Here is a 23357-nt window from a genome sequence, read left to right as displayed (position 1 = left end):
TCCTTTCATTTACAAGAACTCAAGTCTAAGCAAGCAAAATAAATTAATAATATTTAAAACTATTTTCCAACCCATACTACTTTATGGCGCACCTGTTTGGTTTGACTGTGCTCACTCGCACATTCAAAAACTTCAAGTAAGTCAAAATAAAGTTTTGAAAATGATGCTCGGATTGCCATGGCATTACTCAACTAAAAGACTCCATGATAAGGCTAATGCTTAAACAGTTAAGAACCTTGTTAACAAACAACAAGAGAAATTTGTCTTAAACTGCTCTTTCTCTGACAACAATCTTATCAGAAACCTTTCTAACCAAAATAACATCTAAAATTACTGTCAACTTCTGCATTTTGTTGATAATAGGGCCTAAGCAATACTAGTTTTTAAGATTCTAATAAGGGTTTTTCTTAGTAGCGTTTTCCCTTGAACCATAAATTAATTTTAAATAACACTTCTCTTTATTATATATATTTGAATTAAAGATGTAAAGAATTAAAATGTTCTAAACCACTTGCTAATGAAATAATTTAAAATGTAAAATATATTGTATTAAGCTTAATTATGAATCTATTAGAGCTATAGGCTATACGAAGTGATCAAATGAGAAAAGACTCCTCATCGACTGTTACAGTCTTATTTATAACTAACCGATCATCCCCGGGAATGATGGTGACACAATCGATAAGATGTGCAAATCAGCACATTTATGTTTACATAAAAGTAATTGTTACTCCCTGGGAAGAATTTTTATCTGTTAAAGATTTTTGCTAATGGTCATTGACGGAAGTGATTGTTTATATTGGACGGCGCCGATAGCTTGATGGCTATATCCGTCCATCACGTTAAATGATATTGTAGGTATTGTAGTGGTGCATGTCTGTGACATAACTGTATACTGCAAATGCATCTTCAATGTGAAGATATAGAGTGGTACCACTCCAGTCTCTAGATGCAATATATAGGTAGGTGTATTTTCTGGGAGCCAAAGCAATTTTTAATAATAATACTGCTGAAATCCCCAAACCTGGCCAGCATGGCATAATATCGATGGCAATACGGCCTCAAATAGTTTGAACTTTGTGCTTGAGGCAATATGCTTCTTGCTTAAAACTCCTGTCTAGTTACAGTTGATAGTTTTTTTTTGCTTTGATTAGCCTTGCCTTCAAATGTTTTTGTAGAGATACTAATGGCGCTATGATTACCCCCAAATATTTATACTTCCTCACCACCTCAAGGTCTACATTTTCCCATTTACAGTTTTACTTCTCTTGCATATCTTTGCAAAAAATCATTACCTTCTATTTATTGGTATTAATCAGATTCGATAGGTTACAATATGATTGGAGTTTGTTTATCATTATTTGCTACATATTTGCAGTCTCTGCAAATAATGACAACATAATCTGCATTTAACAGTGCTTTAATTGTGGCGCCGAAAAAACTAATAATGAGTAAAAATGTAGTGAGATCATCTAGGAAAAGTGAAAATAGAACTGGGCTCAGTAGACAGCCTTGTTTAACAGCTGATTTCGTTTAGAATCATTCTGTTCCATTGCACAACGTTGTTTAGGTACTCGCGTAGAGTCCTTTCAGCGTATTAATTTTTGTGGATATACCTAAGCAGCCTAGCTTGTTGGGGTGCTTGAAGTCAATAAAGAAAGTATAACTTTTTTCCTTTCATTAGGAATGATCTGGAGATGCACGTCAAAGAAGACATTATGGTTCTGACATTTTAGCGAGTTTCAATATTCATAGATAAGAACACTTGGATTATAAGAAAAATTTTAAAATATTATTCACATATTGAAATATTGAATATTTTGGGTTTCTGGTTTCGTAAAATGCAAGACCAATACTGCACGTTATTTTTGTGTCTTTTTGAGATTTATGATAATTTATAATTTGTGTTGATGCTGCCAAAACAAACGTTAATGTTTAATTGTTGCCATGAAAAAAATAAAACAAACATTTCTGGAATTAATTTATTATTAATGGCATTTATTCAAGACTTCAAGTTTAGAGAAAAAATACATTTGAATCAAGCCATTCGCCTGCACATAAAGTGCTGTTCTAGGAGAACAGACATTAATTTTAATAATCAATATCAAATGAATATCAAATCCATATTGAAAACACGATTTTTAAACATGAGAATATTTTATTCTTTGAACACAAGAAAAGTACGTACTCTTAAATGAACTTATTACTAAAAACAAACAAAAAAACAATTAGCACCTTTATATAAATAACTTCGAGGGAAATCTAATTTCGAAAACTTAACTAAGCTTTTCCTTCATTATTAAACTTTTGTGTCATCTCGTATTTCGTAGGTTTAAGGAACTCTTCATATTTGGTTTGTTCTCTTTGTGACTTCTTTTCCAGGGCTCGTTGCTTGCGAGCTTCTTTGCGTTGCTTTCTCAATGAACACTGTTCGGCGCGAGCAGCCTCCCTAGCTTCTATTTTATTTTTAAAGCCTCCTTTCGTTGTTTCCTTTTCTAGCTCTTTAGCTTTCCTTTCAAGCGCAGCTTCTTGTCTTTCTTGTCGAGCTGCATCTAAACGATGCAAATCATCCTCAATTCTTTCGTATAGTTCGATTTGTTTCTTATGGATCTTGCTTAGACCGTGAGTGTTGTTGTTGCAAAAACTAGTCGAAGTAGTGTTTGGATCCTTAACAGCCTGCCAGACTTCGTCAAGCAGCTTGCGTCCGGCGAGGAAAATACCTTTGTCAAAGAGTCGTTGAGCTCGAAGGTAGCGTTTTCGACCTTGTCTGTTTCCTTTCTTGGCATTGGAACGGCGTCTACGTCTTGGGAATTTCTTATGTGAATTTCTCTTGGAGCGAGGCTTACCGCGATTACGTCGGCGACGTTGTAAGCTCGCTAGGATTTTAATGTTGCATGAAAAGCCCACGTTAGTTGTGTGAAGGTAACCGGGGAGAACCTTTTTGACGTTCTTTTTAGACTTAAGATGATGTCTTCTTTGTTTCTTAGTTAAAATACGAAGTCTTAACTTACGCATTGCAGCTCTTTTCTGCTTTAAATGTAACTTGTACAAGTCGTTTATAACATCTTTAACTTCTTGCGATTGCGCTTCGAAAATCAATTTCATAACGGCAAATTGAATGTTTTTTTCTTCAGCACGTATCTTCCTCCTTCGTCTCCTGGGTGTAAGACATTCATCCGAGCTTTCCTCGCTTTCTGTCACCCAATTTAAGGAGTCATCCAGAGAAGCGTTTTTGTGCAGCTTTTCCCTGCGCCTCGATTTTTTGCCTTTTTTCTGTATTCCATCGTCATCGATAGCTTTTGGAGTGTTCTCCAGAAGTTGAGACTCTGAAACGCTATCGGGCGGGGGACACTTTAGAAACATTTCCCTGCAATATTTCATTGTCTTTCTGATTTGTACGTTTTAAGCTAAAAGGACAAGACACACATTATTTGCTTTCTCTTAAATGCGATTTATGAGGAACTTACGTATAATATTTTGAATATTTAATGAACTCGATAGTAACTCAAAGCTCAAGATCACACTTTGTTTACATTTGTAGTTCTAACTTTATTACCCGATCAATAAATTTGTGTTTATTGCGAATCGAGAAGATTTAAAATTGAAATTAAATCTACTGTTGCTTTTGGAAATTCCGTTTGGAATTAAGAAAGGGAGAGATATATTTTAATCATATTTAATATTTTAATATTTTGTTTTGATATCTGGCTGGTCATTGGATAGTAGAATGCAATCCACTACAGTGGGGACTGTAAATCAAAAACATTCTAATAATGATATAAATCCTCGCTAGCAATCTTGGTTTGCCTAGAAGCTTTTCAAATCTTTATAACAAAAATGGGTTCCAAAGTGAAGTGTTTACTACTGGAATATACTTGATTTCACACAAAGTGAATTAAATGACCTTGTGAGAGATCTGCAACTTTTAAAAAGTAAGACCTCACTTGCCTCTCATCTTCAGCAGTAGAATTTGTTAGCTGATACTCGATTGACGGGTTACTGCAGGTGTAGTGATAGATAAAAGTATCACCCAAATATTGGATTGTTCATCGATTCTTCTAAACTAATCGTAAAATCAGTAATTTTAAATAAGGGCAACAAAAATCCATCTATTTCTATTGTACACGCCGTAAATTCCAGGAAATCATATGAGAAAATGACAAAATTAATTAAGCTTATAAAATACGAAAACCCCAATTGAAAAGTATGTGGATATCTTAAAGATTTTGGACTACTTCTTGGTTTATAAATCAGCTATACCAAAAGTTGCAAATTAATGTTAAGCGCAATCCTCTAATTGATCCAAAAAATTTTATTTTGACATAGCTTAATATGTTTGTAAAAGAACTTAACAAAGATCGATTTGCTTTTCAATATTTAAAAACAATTTTTTCTAATCTCTTTGATGCTAAGCTCAAAGAAGGCATATTTGTTGGCCCCCAAATAAAAATAATATTTTGAGGGAGAACACATTTGATGGTTTTATTGGAACAAATCACTCAAAAAATGTATGTTTATCTTAAATTTAGTTTCTTTTTTTTATTCTACTTGAAAATATGGTATACGGTGACATCTGCTATTCTTGCACCAAATAATGATTTGGAATTGTTTAAAAAAAATCACTTCTTTTGATCGTGTTGATGCAACAGTTGTGCTAGAATGAGTAACCATTTGTGGTACTTAAATTAGGAATTAGATGCGATATCGAGTACTCAAAAATGAGCAGGAATTATTTTTACAAAAAGTGATATTGTATCAAAACAATCATTGTAGTTCGATTCGATTTCTATTTTTAAGAAAAGGATATTTCAATTTGGTCTGCTGACGAAAATTACATCGAATGTGCTGAATTTTTTAAAGGATTAAAAGTAACAAATGACGTAGCGGAAAGAGGAGTTGCATTAATCGAAGAACACAACAATTACCTTACCAAAGATGAAAATCAACTACAATATTTGTTACAGGTAGTTCGAAAACATCGTCAACGCTATCCAGATTGTTTAAAAAGCTTCAACAGCAATATTAATTTAGACAGCATTACACTGAGTAATTTTAAAAACAATTCTTGAAAAAGTGAATACATTTTTGTATTCAAACAAAACCAATTGTTAGTTGATATTTTCCTTTTGTGAGTATTTCAAATGATTATTAAAGAAAATTGTTTGTGTTTAGATTAAACAAAAAAGATGAACTATGATTTCGAAGCTAATTGATGCTAAAAATGATTTCAAAAAGTTTCACTAATCGCAGTATTGCACAAAATTATTAGCAATGATTGTCTAAGAAACTAAATTTAAGATAAACATACATTTTTTGAGTGATTTGTTCCAATAAAACCATCAAATTCGCTGGAATGCATCAAAAACCTTTTCGATAAATTTAACTTTGGCCTTAAATAAATTATAAACTATTAGGTTTGTCAAAAAATGATTTGACACCTTTTTTGTAGAGCGTTTGATTCCCTACAAAAATAATAAAAAGTCTCTTGTTTATAATACCTGACAGATTATTACGGGAAATAGAAAAATGCGATGCGGACCGTCTTTTACATTGAATTGAAACTTTTTAGCTTGTTTGCAAGAAAAACAAAAAAAAATTGAATCACCCTAGTATGCATATACCTATAATTACATGAGAACTTACAAATAATTCTAAGAACTAATTGTTAAGAATTTCTTTTCTGTATTTTAGAATTGAATTTGAGTATAGAATTCAGTCTTCAACTAGTTCATCCTGCAGCAGATTTAATGCAGAAAGCATTGAGTTACATCTTTTTAATTTTGTTTTCAATTAATTCTTTCGGCGCAAGCAGTGCTATGCTCCAAAGTTGTTTTTTAAATGATACATTTTACATTTTTGAACAAAATCTCATCAAAATGGTTTTTTTAATTGCCCACCTGAAACCAGAGCTTTTTAATTGTATTTATTTCAAAGTTAATTTTATAATCGTTATCTCGGGCTTTTATTTCTAATATATATATTCTTTAATGACTTCTTCTGGGAGAAAAGTAAAGTTCGGAAAGTCTGATGTTATTAAAAAATAGCAGAAATTTGCTTTTTGGACCCTTACAACTATTTGGACCCTTATAACTATTTTAAAACAGAAAGCTTACAGTTATTTTGATTAATATGAGATACTATTTCGAGAACTTGAACACTGGCAGAACGATAAGGAAATATTCAGAAGGATCTAGAAATAAAACACACACAAATGTTATCACGATTCGTTTACTCGGTGCATAATCAATATTGTAACGTTTCGGTTAAGTAGGTGATATTTTACTTTGACTTTAATTGATAGTGTAGAAGAACTCTGAATCTCATTCAAAATAAAAAAATCCTTCTGGATTTAAGCTTAGAATTGTATAGATATAGAAAGCTCGTGCTCGGTGGTCGCCATAAAATTAGACTCCAACTTTTTTCTTCAGATCTCAGCTAAAAACCTTGCAAAAGTTTGAGGTACCATTTTTGTGGAGAATTTTGTACAAGAAAATTTATTCAAAAACTTTGAATAATTTGTATCTAAAACCAAATATTTATGTTTTTATTTTCACAAAGATCAGAATAATACATCCCATATTATGTGAAAAATTCAATTTTGACGGGAATAATGTTCCGGACATTTAGTTTCTGCATTGACACGAAGAAAACTTCCATATTTTAGCTGGAGATTCTCACCTCTACTCAAAATACTTGCAAACATTTTACATAGGTCTAGAAGTGCCCTTAATTTTCATGAGCATGAACATGAACCCGGCTTTTGTACTTGGAATCCACATTTTGTGGAATTGTCATTTCTGTTGACAGCTGATAATATATTTCGCAAAGTTATGTGATTCCATTTTTATATTTTGTTTCGTAAACATTTTAAGTTGAAAGTATATATATTTTGAAGAAAATGCGTTTAACTAACATCCTGCGCTTTCGAAATACATTCACCAACTCTGGAGCTACTTTGCAGTTTGTTCCGAAGCACAATCCAGTTCTAGAAAGTGATGTCAAGCTTCTGGAGGACTTCCTGATGTCAAAGCCAAACATTGTTGTTCTTACTGGTGCAGGAATATCAACTGAATCAGGTACACTCACCATATGAAGGAGTGTTTGGCATGCAGACTACTACATTGTTGTGTATTGTAGGAATTCCGGACTATCGTTCAGCAGGTGTTGGCTTATATGCGCGTTCAAATCATCGTCCAGTACAGCACATGGAGTTCGTAAAATCGCAAGCTATTCGTCAACGATACTGGGCTCGTAACTTTGTGGGTTGGCCAACATTTTCAAGCACCGAACCCAATGTCACCCACCATGCTCTAGCACGCTTTGAGCGCGAGGGTCGCATTCAAGGAATTGTCACCCAAAACGTTGACCGCCTGCACACGAAGGCTGGGGCCAAAAACGTTGTTGAACTACATGGCAGTGGATATGTAGTCAAGTGTTTGTCTTGCGAATATCGAATTGACCGACATGAGTTCCAAAACATCCTTAATACAATCAATCCAGAATTTAAGGATGCACCCGACATGGTTCGACCAGATGGTGATGTAGAAATTCCACTAGACTACATTGAAAATTTCAAAATTCCCTCTTGTCCGGATTGTGGGGGAAATCTGAAACCGGAAATTGTTTTCTTCGGAGACAGTATTCCCAAGGACAGAGCACATAAAGTGGCTGAGATGATATACAATAGCGACGGTTTATTGGTCCTTGGATCTAGTCTGATGGTGTTCTCCGGCTATAGAATGGTTTTGCAGAACAAAGATTTGAATTTACCTGTTGCCATTGTGACCATTGGTGAGACAAGAGCGGATCATCTAGCTGAAATTAAACTGTCTGCAAAATGTGGTGATGTAATTCCTAAATTATTCAATTTTAAATAGTTCAATTTTTAATTTAATGGTAGTCTAATTTTATGCAAATTGTTGATAAATAAAAAAATATTATTTATCTTTGAAGTATTATTCTTTCTTTTGAGTTGAACGACATCTATGTTTAAATATTTGACTTTTTCTTTCTTATCTTTGCTCTCGGATCTAGTGCTCGTGGGCTGTGGGGTTTTTCTTTCGTTTTAACCTTTGAGATTTTTGTATATTTTTTAGATGTCGGGATATTTTTGCATAATATTTTTCTGATGAGTTGTAAGTTGGTCGTAGTTGTCAAAGTTCCTTATTAGCCTTGAAGATTATTTCGTTGTTGCAATGTTATTGCAAATAATCGACTTCGTTGACTCCGTCTCTTCGGATTTATTTCTACCTTATTGTTTCAAATTACATAAACAAAATTAAAATAATCTTGATCTTCGATTTAAATATAATGCTATTCAACGCGAATTTGACATATTAAATAAATGTTTGTAAAATTCTTACATGTTTACGATTGAATTTAATATAAGGAATAACTGTAAATGTTTCTGGAACTTTATTAATATAAACGTAAGACCACTGGTTATCCAAGCTGCATGAAATTCAATGATTCTACAACTAGTGATGTTCAAATAATTTGCAACCTTTTAGCTAGATATTTTAAATCGGTTTACTCGAAATCGTTTTCAAACCATTAATTACCAAGTGTTTCTATATTTTTTGATATAGGTTCTATGATTTTGGATGTCTCCGAAGTAGAAGAAGCGTTGCTTGAGCTTGATGCAAGTAAAAAGGAGGGTCTGGGTGGGATTCCTCCTATTATTTTCCATAAATGTGTTCATTCACTGGCTAAACCAATTACGGACACTTTCAATGCATCTCTTTCCGAGGGTAAAATTTTTGATAGTTTCTTACCCCAGTCTTTAAATCTGGATCTAAGCAGGATATTAGCAATTACCGGCCTATTAGCAAGATTTCTGCAATGCCAAAACTGTTTGAAAAGATTGTTTACAATAGGATATCTTTTCAATTACGTAACTATATATTCGAATATCAACACGGTTTTATTTCTGGTAAATCAACAACTACAAATCTGTCTCTAATGACTAATTATATCACAAATAATTTTGAAGATCATATACAATCAGATATAATACTTACTGATTTTGCTAAAGCTTTCGATCGTGTTAATCACAGGGTGCTTTTGTATAAATAGTATTCTCTCGGTTTCCACTGTAAACTTCTGAGCTGGTTAAAATCTTACTTTTCCAACAGGGTAGAAATTGTTAAAATTGAATACTATTATTCTAAAAATATTTGTGTCCCATCAGGTGTTCTTTAAGGAAGTCATTTGGGCCCATTGCTATTTTTATTATTCATAAATGATATTCCGTCAATTTTTTTATCTTCTCCTTGTCTCTTATTTGCCGATGACCTTGAGTTGTATCGTGGAAAAAAATTTTTATGTGATTGTCATTTACTTCTTGAAGATGTACTTAGATTAACAGAATGGTGTCAGTCTAATTTCCTCCATCTTAATATTTCTTAATGCCAAGTTATGTCGTGTTTTAGACATACTATCCCTATTCTATTCAATTTTGAACTCAATCATGTAACTTTAGAACTTGTTGAATGTAAGAATGACCTTGAGGACGTATTAGACATTAAACTTTCATTCCTGCCACACATTGACTATACGGTTAACAAGGCCATTCAAATGCTCGGCTTTTTAAAGAGAAACACAAGAGAGTTCAAAGATCCATATTCTCTTAAGTCACTTTTCAATTCTCTGGTAAGATCTGTGTTGGAGTTTTCTAGTGTGGTTTGGAATCCTTTTAATAGAAACTCCTGTAATAGAATTGAAAAAGTTCAAAGAAACTTTACTCGATATTTAATCTTTAAACTACATTGGCGAATTGAAATGCCAACTTACAAAACAAGGTGCTTATTATTCGATATTAAAACTCTGTAAAGTCGGCGTACTTGCTTCTCTATCCTACATTATTAAATCTTATAAATCTTCGTGTTCCTCAGAGGAATGTTTTATATGAATATTTTCATCGCACAAATTATGGCCTTAATGAGCCAATTTATACCTTCAAAATATATGTTTTCAATCAATTTCTTATTCAATCAGTTAAACTTAAATATTTTTGTTAATTGTTATTATTATTGTTAAGTTTTTGTTTTTCTCAATTATATAAATATTACATTTATTATTAATAAATTATGGTAATTATGTATATCCTAAACTGGAAGAGTTAGATTTCTGCTTGATGAATAAATAATTAAATACATAAAATGTCTAGTTCCCGCAATTCATTTTCGAGAATAGTAACGTGAGACCGATTTCTATTTATATCTAAGGAATTTGATTTATTACAACTTTTAGATCATTCAAAATTCGAAATATTACCGGCTTTTAAATGACAACGAGGTTGGAGAGAGAACAGAAATTCTGGAGCAGAAATTCTACATTCAAAAAAATGTTCAGCCTTTCCTTGTAAACAACCAGTAGAAAAGGTAGAGTTTTCATTACCTTGAAAGTATTGTCTTTCCTGGAGGTGGAACCAAACTACATAGATATCGCTAGGGAAATCTCAAGGTGAGTTCAGGGTTTTGTGTCTTTTAGGGGCCCTACTATGTAACTCGATTATACTTTGGATTCTATTCAAAACTCATTTCCGATTGTACTCTCAAATTATACTACGTATGAAAGAAAAATCATATGCCGGTTGTTTTCTAAAAATGTTCTACTTTCGAACGAGTATCTAGTTATTTGACAGTTTTAAAAACACAAACAAAAATAAAACATCAAATTATTGGACAAGAATAATTATTACAAAAATGTACACCTTTGGAATTTGGTTCAATTTTCAATGAAATGAAGAACGCTACGAGCAAATTAAACGCCGAAGAATAAGAAATAATTCCAAAATAATGGAGTTGAGTGAGAAAAGGTTTGTACATATACATATATACGGTAGAATATTTGAACGCATTCTTAATGAAAATATTTTTGTTTTAGTTTCGTTAAGAAATATCGTCTTTCTAAAGACGGATTTATGTTCTTACTTTACACCATGAAAACTCGAAAAAGACAAAATTCTGTTTCGATTATGATTAAGTTCTCAGCAGCAGCATTGAAGTTTTTGACAAAAGGAGGTTACCAACATTAAATCGGTGGTAAAATACTTGCCTTAGTTTTGACTTTAATCGAAAGAGTCATTCTCCGCTGATGATGAGTTTTAAAAATAATGAGGAAGAGAAACGAAAGCCCAAATACTATTTTTGGCAAAAAAACACCAATTCCCGGGAGGTAGATTTAACTCATATTCATCATTTTTCATACACTTTAGGGCCCTAGTACTTTAATACGGATTCAGCAACTTTAATAAAAATAGCGACCATTTCCGGGATCCTGCAGATCTTCATTAATGTCTACGAAACCTCTTACGGGTGTCCCAATTGTATATACAATGAAAAACTACTCGTGCATAGTATAACGAGTCAGGAACTCTTTGACACTATTGAAGGAAAGTACAAGTACACTGGAGGAGAACACTCGAGGAGGAACTGCCGAAATTGAGTAATAGTTGGATAGAGCCGGTAATCGCATGCGACGGAGCGTAGGAGGAGTTGAGACGATATGCCCCGCTGGTGATTACCCACGGTTTCCAGCCAATTTTTTTTTTATAATTGTATTAGTATTTTTATAGGGGTAAAAGTGCAGACGATAAATTTATATGTGCAGATTTGATCTTAAATAAAAAATAAATCAATTCAATTTTTGTTGCCCCATTGAATGCAAAAAATGTTTTCTTTGAATACTGATACCATTTACTTCATTCGATCGTCATATTCTGCATGAAATGTGGCTTCTTGTTAATGGGAAACCACCTTTACTGCAACGAATTCTTACCATAAGATGCCAGTTAGAGTTATCATTAAAATCAATCCGGAAAAATGTTTGAATCGATATTTGACGGTGTTTCCCTTTGATTGAAAATGAAAATTATATACTGATCGATCGGAAATCACACAAAGATTTTTTTTTTGAGAAAAAAAGTGTAATTACGCATTTATTTTTCTCTAAAATGTATTTTCCAATTCCTTGACGGAAATTCATTTTCCTGATTAGGTGATACTTTTATGCTCAAAAGTGAAACGAATCGTTCCACTGATTTCTGTTCTAATTGCACATTCCAATGACAGATTTCTGTCAGTAAAAGTTTTTCGGTGGATTTCAATCAGGAAGTTTTTTTCAATGATTGAAACTTTAATGATAGCTATAAACGACCTGTCAAGAAAATTCAAATGTTTGTTTTCAATGATGAAAACCAATGACAGCTATAACTGGCGCCTAATACATGAGTACTTAAAAAAAAGATCAAGAATAAATTGATTTATTTTAACAATGGAAAACACCATTAAATCGATGCGATTAATTTATTTAAAAAGAAAGCTTAAAAATTAATAACATTTTTAAAATCCAATAGCTGTCCGAAAATAACCCTCATTATAAATTAAAAGGGGCATATTGTATGAAGGGAATTCTTGTATCAAAGTGATGGGATTTTTTTTTAATTCCTGCTAACACTAGACAAATATCCCCTACACTTTTCGCTAATGAGAGTGAGAGATGGCATTAGCAACAAATTAAAGCAAAAAGAGGCAAATACATTTATTTTATATAATTAATTAGACAACGACAGATATATGAATTTATTTTTCGTAAAAGCCGGACCAAGATTTTTTTTTCATTGTGTCAGTTGCTTTTCGAATGCAGTCGTGATTTGTTGTTCGTGGAGTTATTGACTGAGTCACTTTGGTGAAAATTTTTATGTTCTCGTTGTTGTGAAGTTAATTTTGCTCATCCTTTTGTTATCTCTTGTGTGGACTTCCATTCCACTCCAACGCAAAACAATTTTCCATATTTTCACTTTCATATTCAATTTAAAATTTGTGTTATCTGAAGTTTTAATTTTGAAAACTCGAAAAACTTTAATTAAAAAACATCATAATCCAACAATACAAAAGAAAAGAGAAAAAATTGAGAAAAGAAAGAAAGAAAGAAAATTTAGTTTTATTTTATTATTATTCTGCCTGCGCTTGATTTCACTCATTCACTGTGCATATAATTAACTAAGTACCGAGGAGTAGGAAAAAACGCAAGTTTCCAACTGAAAATGTCAGACACCAAGAGCGTAAGTATTTGCTTCCCATAATTTAATTTAATATTTTCATTGTAACATGTTTTCTTTTTGTTTAAATGTAAAAGTTTATTGATAAAAAAGGGCACAAGGTCTTTCTTCAATGCAACATTAGCATTGGTTTGGGTTAGCGTTCTGTTCTGGTGTTCCTCTGTTGAATATATTTCGAAGAAAAAAGCAAGGAAATCAAGGGCGCGGCTTGGTGCACTTTTGTGGTAGGCTGCTTGCTACTTGTAGGTAGTTATGACGCCCTCTTCCAAAGTTTCGATCGAAAATGTGAATGTGAATATGAATTATTTTCTTTTATGTTTTACTGTCATAATAGTTAGGGTATTATATTGCAGTCGGTTTTTTGGTAAATGTTTTATTTTTGTGTAGGTACTGATGGAACGAACATTTGGTTTAAGGAAAAGTACCTTTCAAATAAATGATTTAATTTGGGCTAAAGCCAAAATTGTAATGAAAATGAAAGTCATGTGAATTGGATGGATAAGTAAGTCTTATACGTTTTAAATGTCAGGAACTCTAAATTTGCAGCATAAAGTGATGGAGTCAGTAGCCGGCCAATTAACTTTTTTTTTTAAAATAAAGTCTTCCTCAATTTTTTATTTCGAATGTTTTGGTTTTAAAAATACTATTGTTTCTTCCAGTTTATTTCCTATGAAAAACACAATTTAAAAGAATTTTGATTAGTCGGCCCCAAATCTCTAGTAGTAGTCGGTCTTTTGAATCCTCAGTTGTTGGCCCATACGTTTAGTTCGAAAGTAAACACCTATCATAAACAAAACATATGTTGAAGCACTCTCTTATTAACATACTCATAACAACAAGTTTAAGTTATATTGCGTTGAAATAAACAATTGCACGTCGGAATTTTTTCAAATGTTCCATACTCCTTTTATTTCGTCTGAAATACAGTTGTTTTCATAAAAATAGCAGTGCTGATCACATTTTATTAGATTGTCAACTATTTTAAGAACGGAAATTCTTACAATAAAATATTAACATGTTACTTGCATCTAACGGTCCTTCGTTTTCATATTAGAGACTTTTAGCTTAAAATTATACTCTACTTTTGCTGGTGAACACACAATATTTCAAACTCTCTGGAGTGTTCATAAAAATAGCAGTGCTTTTGATTTTATAATTAAAAAGTGTTAAAAATTAAATTTGTTTTATTTTTCGTTAAGTGAATATTTTACTATATAAAGTTTTACGTATTTGTAACATACTAACATATAAAAACTTAATAAATATTAGCTCAAAAATTAACAATGGGACGGTCAAGACTTTACACCGAAGAAATTCGAAAACTGCGTTTGGAGGGAAAAACCTACCAAAATATTCAAGACATCCTAGGCTGCTCAGCAAAAATGGCCAGAAACGCTTTAAAATGGCAAAATAAACCGAAGACGTGAGACCCAAAAAGGATGACTACTGAAAGATCTTACAGAAAAATTGTTCAGTTAGCAAAACAGAAACCTTCCATAGGCTCTAGGAAAATAAGAACTGGACTTCAACTGTATGTTAGCGCTGTCACCACAATACGAAGAAGTCTTTGATAAGCAAAGTTACCAGCCCGAAGTCCACGCAAGGTACCATTCTTGACGAAAAGGTAATGGAGTTTCTTAAAGCACATAGAGATTGGGCAAAATAGAAATGGAGGAATGTTCTATGGAGCGGTGAAAGCAAAGTCGTCCTTTTGGGTCCAAGGGTCGTCAAGAATATGTGCGAAGATCCTAAAATGAAGCATACGATCCACGGTACACTATTAAAACAGTGAAACATTTTGGAGCGAAAATTGTGACATGGGCTTACTTTTCATATTACGATGTCGGTCCTTATAATCCCATTGTGGGTATAAGAGATGCAACCAAGTATGTGCAAATTCTCGAGGAGGTTATGTTACCCTGTGCTGGAGAGGAAATGCCGTTAGTTTGGGTATACCAACAAAGCTATGACCCTAAGCATACGTCAAAAAAGGCAAAATCATGATTTGAGCAGAAGAAGTTATCTGTTATGGAGTGGTCCGCTCAATCTTCGGACCTTAACCCCATCGAAAATTTGTGGTGGTATGTTAAGAACGGAGTTCATAAAGCAAAACCCAAGAATTCGAAAAAATTGTGGGAAGCAGTGCGTGATTCTTGGACGCAATACCAGTCGGGAAGTGTCAGGTTTTAGTGGACTCGATGCCACGTAGATGCGAAGTATCTTAAAAAACAATAGTTATGCAACAAAGTACATTATTTGTATACTTTCATATAACTTATTACAGTTTTTCATACTTCCCACGTAATAGAACTAGTACTTTGTAAAATGCAAATGTTCATAAAAATGCACTGCTATTTTTATGAACAGCCATATATTTAAAAAACGGTTTTTTCTATAGCTAACGGTAGAAATCGATAGTACTTATTTCCTGTTATTATGAATAATATATTTTAGTTTGTTGTTACAAGTTTAATGAAGTATATTATAACGTTGAAGGCCTTTTTGTTTTATTTGGAGAGCACTGCTATTTTTATGAACACAACTGTATATGTGAAATAACCATTACCTTGGTACGTTTAGATTTGTACGGTAATATCCAGGGTTTTCGGGTACTATGTAAATCGGTGAGGTCTCTAAGGTATATGAAACTTGTTGTACCCAATGACTATTTTGACGTTTAAAATTTCCCGTATTTTAAAAAAATTTATGATTCATTGAATTTAATTTTGCTTATTTGTTTTTAAAGACCCTCATTTATTGTTCTTCTTATATGAAAACACTTTTGCCTACAATATTCAAGTTCTTAAGAAGGGTTTCTTCCGAATATTGTATTAATTAGTAGTAAAATGCCTTTTTTTTGAGCCGACAACTGGGGCCCTACTATGTAAGTCGATTTTACACTGAAATTGCTCGAATTCAAAAAATTGGTACTATGTATCTATTTGACTACTTTCGAAACAACGAGAATCGAATAGTTCTAGTTCTTATGAACTGTCGAATAAACAAATAACTACGTAACTCGAAAGTAGAATTCAAAACAATGCAAAATCGAAAATAATTACTCTACATCAAATGTGTTTGCGAGCGAAGATTTTTTTTGTTAAAGTGTTAGTAAAATTTTGAATATGAGTTCCATCTACCACCCCAATTACACCGGGAATTGGTGATTTTTGGCAAAAAATTGCGTTTTCGACTCTCGTTTCTCTTCCTCTTTCATTATAATTGAAGTCAAAACTTCGGCAAGTATTTTTTACATGGTTTGTTGTGCAAGTCCAGCGTTCTTTTCACCACCAATTTGGTTTTGGTAACCTCCCATTGCCAAAAACTTCAATACTGCTGATAACTTGCTATGTCGGATAATATGGTGTTATGTAAAACATAAATCCGTCTCTAGAAAGACAATAGTTCTTAATAAAACTAAAATAAAAGAACATATATATTTTTCATTAAGAATGCGTTCAAATATTCCACCGTATTATGTACAAACTTTTTCTCGCTCAGCTCCATTATGTTGGAATTATCTCTTATTCTTCTGCGTTCAATTTCCATGCAAATTCAACCAAATTCCGAAGGTGTCCATTTTTGGAATAATTAATCTTGTCCAAAAGTTTGATGTTTTTTTTTTGTTTTGTTTTTAAAACTGTCAAACAACTCAATACTCGTTCGAAAGTACAACTTTTTTGAAAACAAGTTGGTATAACCGGCATACGATTCTACTTTCATACATAGTACGATTTGAAAGTAGAATCGGAAATGTTAAAAATTACAAATGAATGAAGCATCTATGCTTTCGTTTCTGCAGCATAGTTACTAATTAAAAAAAAATGTTATCTTCGGGAGAGCCGACTTTAGAAGAACTATAAAAAACATGTCTTCTAAGGTCGGTCTCTTATACATATTTATCCAAATTATTCATTATATATTCAGAGACAAAAACTCAAAAAACGATGATAATTTAACAATAGTTCAAAAAATTATATCCCGTCATTATTTTATTGTTTATAACACTTTTTGTCGTATGCTTTGACTTTTTTTCCTAAAACAAATTTACGTGTTACACTTCTACTAAAAACTTTACATCAAAGACTGCAGTTCAGATATTGAGAAGAGAACAAATATTTACTTATGAATTTGATTTCCGAAATTAATTTGTTGACCATGCCCTGTCTTAAATATACTCAGGAACTTTTATGAACACAATTAAAACTGAATACGCGAGGGCATCATAGTTTGTGTATAATGAGTTAGTAAAGTAAATGTTGACAAAATGAGAAATCTGAATTATTTGTTAGAAGCTTTTGTTTTGATTTGTAGTACAAGCTTTTAAAGAAATGGTTACGAACAATGTTCAATGAAGTACACTTGGCAAATGCCATCATAGCCGAGCAAAACGGGGCTTATTAGTCCCTATGAGTCACGAAGATAGAGCTCCGGCTAATCTTCGATTCATTAAAGAAAAAGAAGGTGTCGATGGTATATCCAAATTTGTACTACGACATTTACCTCAGGAAGCTGTGAACATTTATACCACTCTGTTTAACAACGTTCTGAATAATGCATATTATCCGGTCCGTTGGAAGACAGCTATGGTACATACTCTCCCGATAAAGGGAAAGAACAACTTCAATCCGCCGAATCTCCGGTCGATAAGTCTTCTGGTGAGTATCAGTAAGCTATTTCTGATATCTGAAAATGGTCTTTAACATGGAGTGGTTAACTTTTCCGATCTTGTTCAGTATTTACACCAGTGATTTGATAGCAAGTCGGACTCAGGCAAAAGCGTACGCCGACGACCTAATTGCGTACTAAACGGCCCCCAAAATTGAGGTTTTCAAGACACTATTGCAGGGTGACTTCGACAAGATTCAGCAACATTGCTATGCTGGAAGTTTAAAAACAACTTTCAGAAATGCGAAACTATTCTGTTCAAGACTCCGCTTTATGGAGCCTCAAGGGATAGGAGAAAGAACTGGAAAAATCTAGTGATCCTTAGACCAAATCGACAGCCACTGGCGAATACAATTTTAGTAAAGTACCTTGGCATCTGGTTGAATCAGTACTTGTATTTCGACAGACATATGAGTACTTCTTTGTCGAGAGCTAGGGGAGCCTTTGCCCTGACAGCAAGGTGAAGGTGATGGGAGCCCGGTATGGTTCAACGCTTCCCCATCTCAAATGGTAAAGATTCGGCTGTTTGAGGACAATGTCTGCGACATTGCCTTGGACTACACAGAACACCAGAGTCAGAGTACAAACATTACTTTTTCAAACAGGTCCTATACAACAGAGCCAACATAAACAGAATAGATAATTTCTTACTGAAGCTTGGTAGGGGTGGTTGACTAACAGCTTAATTTATGGGGCTTGCTACCTCAACAATAATGTACTACCAAAGTGCACGTTTAAGTGTCAACATTTCGCCCGAAGCTTTCCTCTTTTTAGACATTCGAGGGCTGATACAGGATAGAGAGAAGTTCCGATAATGTACCACGTCAGACGTAAAACTGTAGATAGGCGACTCCTTTACAGTCGAGACGTCATCGTACTGGACGAGCCGAGCACTTTCGGTTCAGTAGGACTGTTTCCGATAGCGACCGAAGAGATAGGGTGAGGCAGAAGAACAAGCTCTGGTGGCTTTAAATTGAGAATGACATTTAAAGTTGTCTGAGCGTTTGGTCTTGGCCGGCTAACTTAGGTTTAAGGATTAGGTTAGGGACAGTCAGGGTGTCACAAAAAAAACTGTGGATGTTATAGTTTTTAATTTTTAAGTAATTTTAAAGAGTATTATTGGTTTTGGTGTTTTATATTGGGTTTGGTTTTTTTTTATTTAGTTTTAAGTTTTATATAAAATAAAAAATAATGCTAAAGATACCAAGTTTTATTTTTAATCTCTAAAATGCATCTGTAACTAGATTACTACGCTAATGTAACTCTTGATGCAAAGTTTTCTTAATTTAGTGGACTATTGACATGGATGTATTTTTTTTATCTCATTTAAGTAAGTACGTTTGTGTTCTATTTCCGGTGAAAATGGTTTCTTATCTTGACTGGTCAAATTTGGTGAAAAATTTAAGATCTTTAATGCCGACTCAAATAAGAAAAATAATGGTAGCGAGTTTAAATCACAATTCTGTGGTTCCATGCGAGTTATGCCACCACAACTTTTTGATTATTCTGTTCAAAAAAAAATAAAAATAAAAATATCTTTCTTATAGGTGCTCACTTTTTAGAAATAAAATGTATACATCCCAATCACCTCTCGAGGAACCATCAAATACGCCATGTCACCAAAAATGCAGATGTTTGCTTTTCCTGAAATGATACACTCTTGTTTGGCTATAAAACTTATTAGAGTCCAAATCTTAAGTATAACTCATATCTCAGGACTTACTTAAGTCTTTTGGGCGATATGCTAAGAAAAGTTTTTAAAATGATTGATAACAAAAACATTGCTGATTCATTTGTTGCAAACGCTTTATAATCTAGTGATAACCACATGAATTCCTCTCCTTTAGGAAGTCAACAGTAATCGCGTATTTAGGAATTCTTGAATTCCTTCTTTAGCTGAACTATGCTAATTTTTAAAAGCTTTACCATCCATATAAACAATATTGTTTCGTAATTCTTGCACTTCGCGTTAAAGGCATTTTAAAAAACTGAAAATATATTATTTTAAAAAAATAATTTAGTATTGGTAATTTGCAAGTGTTCTTTGGCCTTTTTTTTAAACCTCAATTTTTAAAGCTAACATTTTGTTAACCTATTTGTTATTTCGCGGTTAATGCACCCATTATCTTAAAAATAACGTTTTACAAAGATTTTTCATTAACGGCGTACATTTTCGCCAAGTGTTATAGCCTGCTGCTTAAATACCCTTTGAAAACATTGGCCCAAGTAAATAGATAAAAGGGAAACGGCTTTTGTAAGTATTAATTATGCATGGTTTGTGGTGGCGTATGTGGAACATTTTTATTTTTTCAATAACTTCCTTAATGATGACTTTCATTTTTGTGCAATTAAGTTAAGTTAACAGTCATTGAAAATTTTGAGGTCAAAATTGAATTCAATGTATCATTAACAATTTATAATACATAAAAAAGAAGTTGACATATTTCTTTAGTTTTAAAAATCGTTTATAAAACTAAGACTTTTTATTTAAATACATTTTCGACTCCCAGATATGCCACCATTCAATTTTAAAAATTAATTTGTATTAATTTTTTATTTTTGCCAATATGGAAAACGTCCTTCGTGACTCCTATTCACAAATGTGAGCCAAAACAGGAAATAACAAACTACCGACCTATTAGTAAATTGTCCTCAAAACCTAAAGTATTTGAAAAATTTGTTGGCGATACATTGATTATTTATTAAAAGAAACCATATCCGCGTACAAACACGGTTTTATATCCGGTAGATCAACTCCCACTAATCAAACCATTTTCCCTAACTGTATTCTCAATTCATTAGAAAATGCTTACCAAGTGAAAGTTATCTACACCGATTTTGCAAAAGCGTTTCATAGGGTGCATCATAAAATTGTATTAAACAAATTAGAGAACATAGGTTCTCATTCCAACATACTAAAATGGATGACCGCGTATCTTACAGGACGCAGTCAGCTTGTTCCAATTGATTCGATTACCTCACATTCCTTTTCTATTACTTCGGGCGTTCCGCAAGAGAGTCATAGGGCCAATGCTGTTTCTTATTTTATTAAAAAATTAACAGACTGTACGCTGCTCCAAAATGATGTAAACAATCTTATCAACTGGTGCAATACAAACCAATTATCCCTAAACATATGTTTTTAATTTGACCGTCGTTTGTTCACTATACATTACGATTACAATATGCAAAATCATGTCCTTGTTAGAGTATCTATTAAAAAAGACATTAGAGTCATTTTTGATTACAAGCTAAACTTTGTACAGCATAAAGAATTCATGGTGAACAAAGTCTACTCTATGTTGGGGTTTATTTTTTGTAATTCGTTTGGTCTTAGGGATCCCTACACGTTAAAAGTCCTTTATGTGGTTTATTAGAATGTCTTTTTCCATAAAATCTAAATTTAGTCAACTATGCACTATACTCGTACATTATTGAACTAAAATCCATTAGCAAAGCTTGAAAAGTTGAATTTTATTGACATTTTCTAATTAAAAATAACACAAACGATCTCATTAAGTAAAATCTGCAAATGAACATCTTTATCTTACAAAAAAAGAAAAATACTTCGAGTCTATTGCAAAACACATCCCCCTCAGTGAATAATGATTCATTTATAAAGAATCGTATACCGGGAAATGGCTTGAATCAAAGCGGTGCGGCCGGCGCGTTCTGATGAGTGCACTGGGACCTACTTTCAATAAAATTGCTTCCGTATGAAGAATTTTAGCTCATTTCCATTTTATTTATATTTCTGTTTGTCTAACTGCTTGCTTTACAATAAAATTTGCAATAAATATGGTTTTGTTTTGGACTTTTAAATGAGTTGCATACGTACTATACTTTAAAAAGTGACTCATTTTAAGGTGTCAATGTGCATGTGCCCAACTTAAGTATAGTTTTGTTTTGTTTGCTTTTATTTGCCATTGAATGATAAATTGATAAGCAAGAAATATAATACTATAATCTGTGCGGTTATATTTGTATACATCTTACCTATATATTGTTGTTTACATTAGGAATGTGAAAGTGCTGTCAACTTAAAAACGTGATAAGCCACCATTTTTTCAAGTTGCACGAATCAAAAAGCAATTCGTAAATATGAATTTCGATTAAAATATGTAAATACATTTACGCACTCCCGGGTAGCAGTAATGTTTGTTTATAATAAATCAATGACCATGTTTAATTTTGATCCCCTTTTTCCTTTAAATAGTTAGTAAGTTATCAACTACTAAGTCTCCTTTAATGTTTTCTTTAAAAATAATTTTGAAAAATATAACCATTAGGTTTTCCAATTAGAACTTGACAATTTTTTCTTAAATAAAACGAAACCATTTGATTTATTTCAAAATCTTTATTATTGACTTGATGTAAATTTATTAATAGAACTTGACATCGAACGAGGGTTATTATATATTGTCTCTAAGCTCAACGTCGTCGTCGGGGCTTGCTGGCATAATTCCCACGAACGAGGAGGACGGTCATCAAGCTTTATTTTTAACTAATCGTGGTCCAATCTCTGAAACAAGTTTTAACGTGGTAAAAATATAGACATACTTATATCGAGTGGTACCAGAAGTTCATTTACAAGCATAAAACACCATGAGATAGAAACTGTACAATATTGAGTATTCATTGTTGTTTTATTTATATGTCCATAGGTTAGGTTAGGTTAGGTTCAAGTGGCTGTCCATGATGGAAACGGACACACTTAGGCCAGTTTAATGGCCCATTGTGATACCAATGAATCTTGAGGCTTCCTCCTAAGCTCAATGGAACCAGCTTGAGTCCCTTACGAAACGTGGGAAGCTGATTATGCTGATATGATTTAGATCGTTAAAGAAGAATTCTTCTAGGTAATTCTTGCGTTTTCGAGCTAGAGCAGGGCATGTGCAGAGAAGATGAAGAACCGTTTCTTCCTCTTCCTCGTCCATACAGCTTCTGCAAAAGTCATTTGAGAATAAGCCTAGTCTCGTGGCGTGCTTTCCTATTAGACAATGTCCGGTTATGACACCTATTATCGAGTTTATATGCGATCTGCTTAAAGATACCATCACCTTGAACGTTTTAAATCTAGTGTTGGCCAAATGTTTTTTGTGACCTGACGTGTGGTGATGTTGTTCCACCTGGTGTTTGCCTTCTTCATAGCGTCTTGCATTAGCAACAGTTTACAAGTAGCGATTAGTATGCCAGTATGTGCCACACGTGGTAGGATCAGCTGCACTGTACCGTTCCAGGCGAGTTCTTCTGCTTTACAGTTACCTGGAATGTCTCTATGGCCCGGCACCCAGCAAAGGTGAATATTAAACTGTTGTGCCATCTCCATTAGAGATGATCGTCAGTTATGGACTGTTATAGAGTTTGTAGTGACAGAAATCTGGAAATTTCTGTCGAATTGCAGTTGGGGATGGTGTAGTAGTGTATGTTAATGTTGTTGTTATTCCACTGCAACGAAGCTTTTAGGCGAATAGCAGAGCTTGCAGCTATTTGGTTGTTAAATATGTCAAGAGGTGTTAGGTAGAGCAAGGTGTCCAGTGCCGCAGATGGGGTCGTGCGAAGCGATCCGCTTATACTAGGCAAAATTAACGTTGGACTTTATTTAATTTATCCCGGTTTATACCTT

At 33.2% G+C, this 23357-nt stretch overlaps 3 protein-coding genes across 3 annotated transcripts in view; 2 read left to right on the top strand and 1 right to left on the bottom strand.

Annotated features, from left to right (window-relative positions):
- Positions 1–1976: 1976 nt before the first annotated feature.
- LOC129941137 (uncharacterized) lies at positions 1977–3624 on the bottom strand. Its single transcript, XM_056049696.1, has 2 exons — positions 3468–3624; positions 1977–3407 (listed from the first exon to the last, which is right to left on the bottom strand). The coding sequence occupies exon 2, from the start codon at positions 3379–3381 to the stop codon at positions 2281–2283; it is 1101 nt and encodes a 366-aa protein (XP_055905671.1). The 5' UTR covers positions 3382–3407; positions 3468–3624; the 3' UTR covers positions 1977–2280.
- Positions 3625–6801: 3177 nt separating this feature from the next.
- LOC129938927 (NAD-dependent protein deacylase Sirt4) lies at positions 6802–7928 on the top strand. The gene is made up of 2 exons (XM_056046764.1): positions 6802–7076; positions 7138–7928. Exons 1-2 carry the CDS (start codon positions 6899–6901, stop codon positions 7875–7877), a joined length of 918 nt encoding a protein of 305 aa, XP_055902739.1. The 5' UTR covers positions 6802–6898; the 3' UTR covers positions 7878–7928.
- Positions 7929–12627: 4699 nt separating this feature from the next.
- LOC129941514 (septin-1) overlaps positions 12628–23357 on the top strand; it is a 32819-nt gene continuing 22089 nt past the window's right edge. The window contains exon 1 of the mRNA XM_056050185.1: positions 12628–13066. Coding sequence (XP_055906160.1) covers positions 13049–13066 — 18 coding nt within the window. The 5' untranslated portion in view covers positions 12628–13048. The remainder of the gene's footprint in view (positions 13067–23357) is intronic.

The sequence above is a fragment of the Eupeodes corollae genome, chromosome 1, assembly GCF_945859685.1.
Source record: "Eupeodes corollae chromosome 1, idEupCoro1.1, whole genome shotgun sequence".
NCBI classification, from domain to species: domain Eukaryota; kingdom Metazoa; phylum Arthropoda; class Insecta; order Diptera; family Syrphidae; genus Eupeodes; species Eupeodes corollae.
Note: the sequence above shows the minus strand (reverse complement) of the source record. Positions and strands in the feature narration are given on the sequence as shown.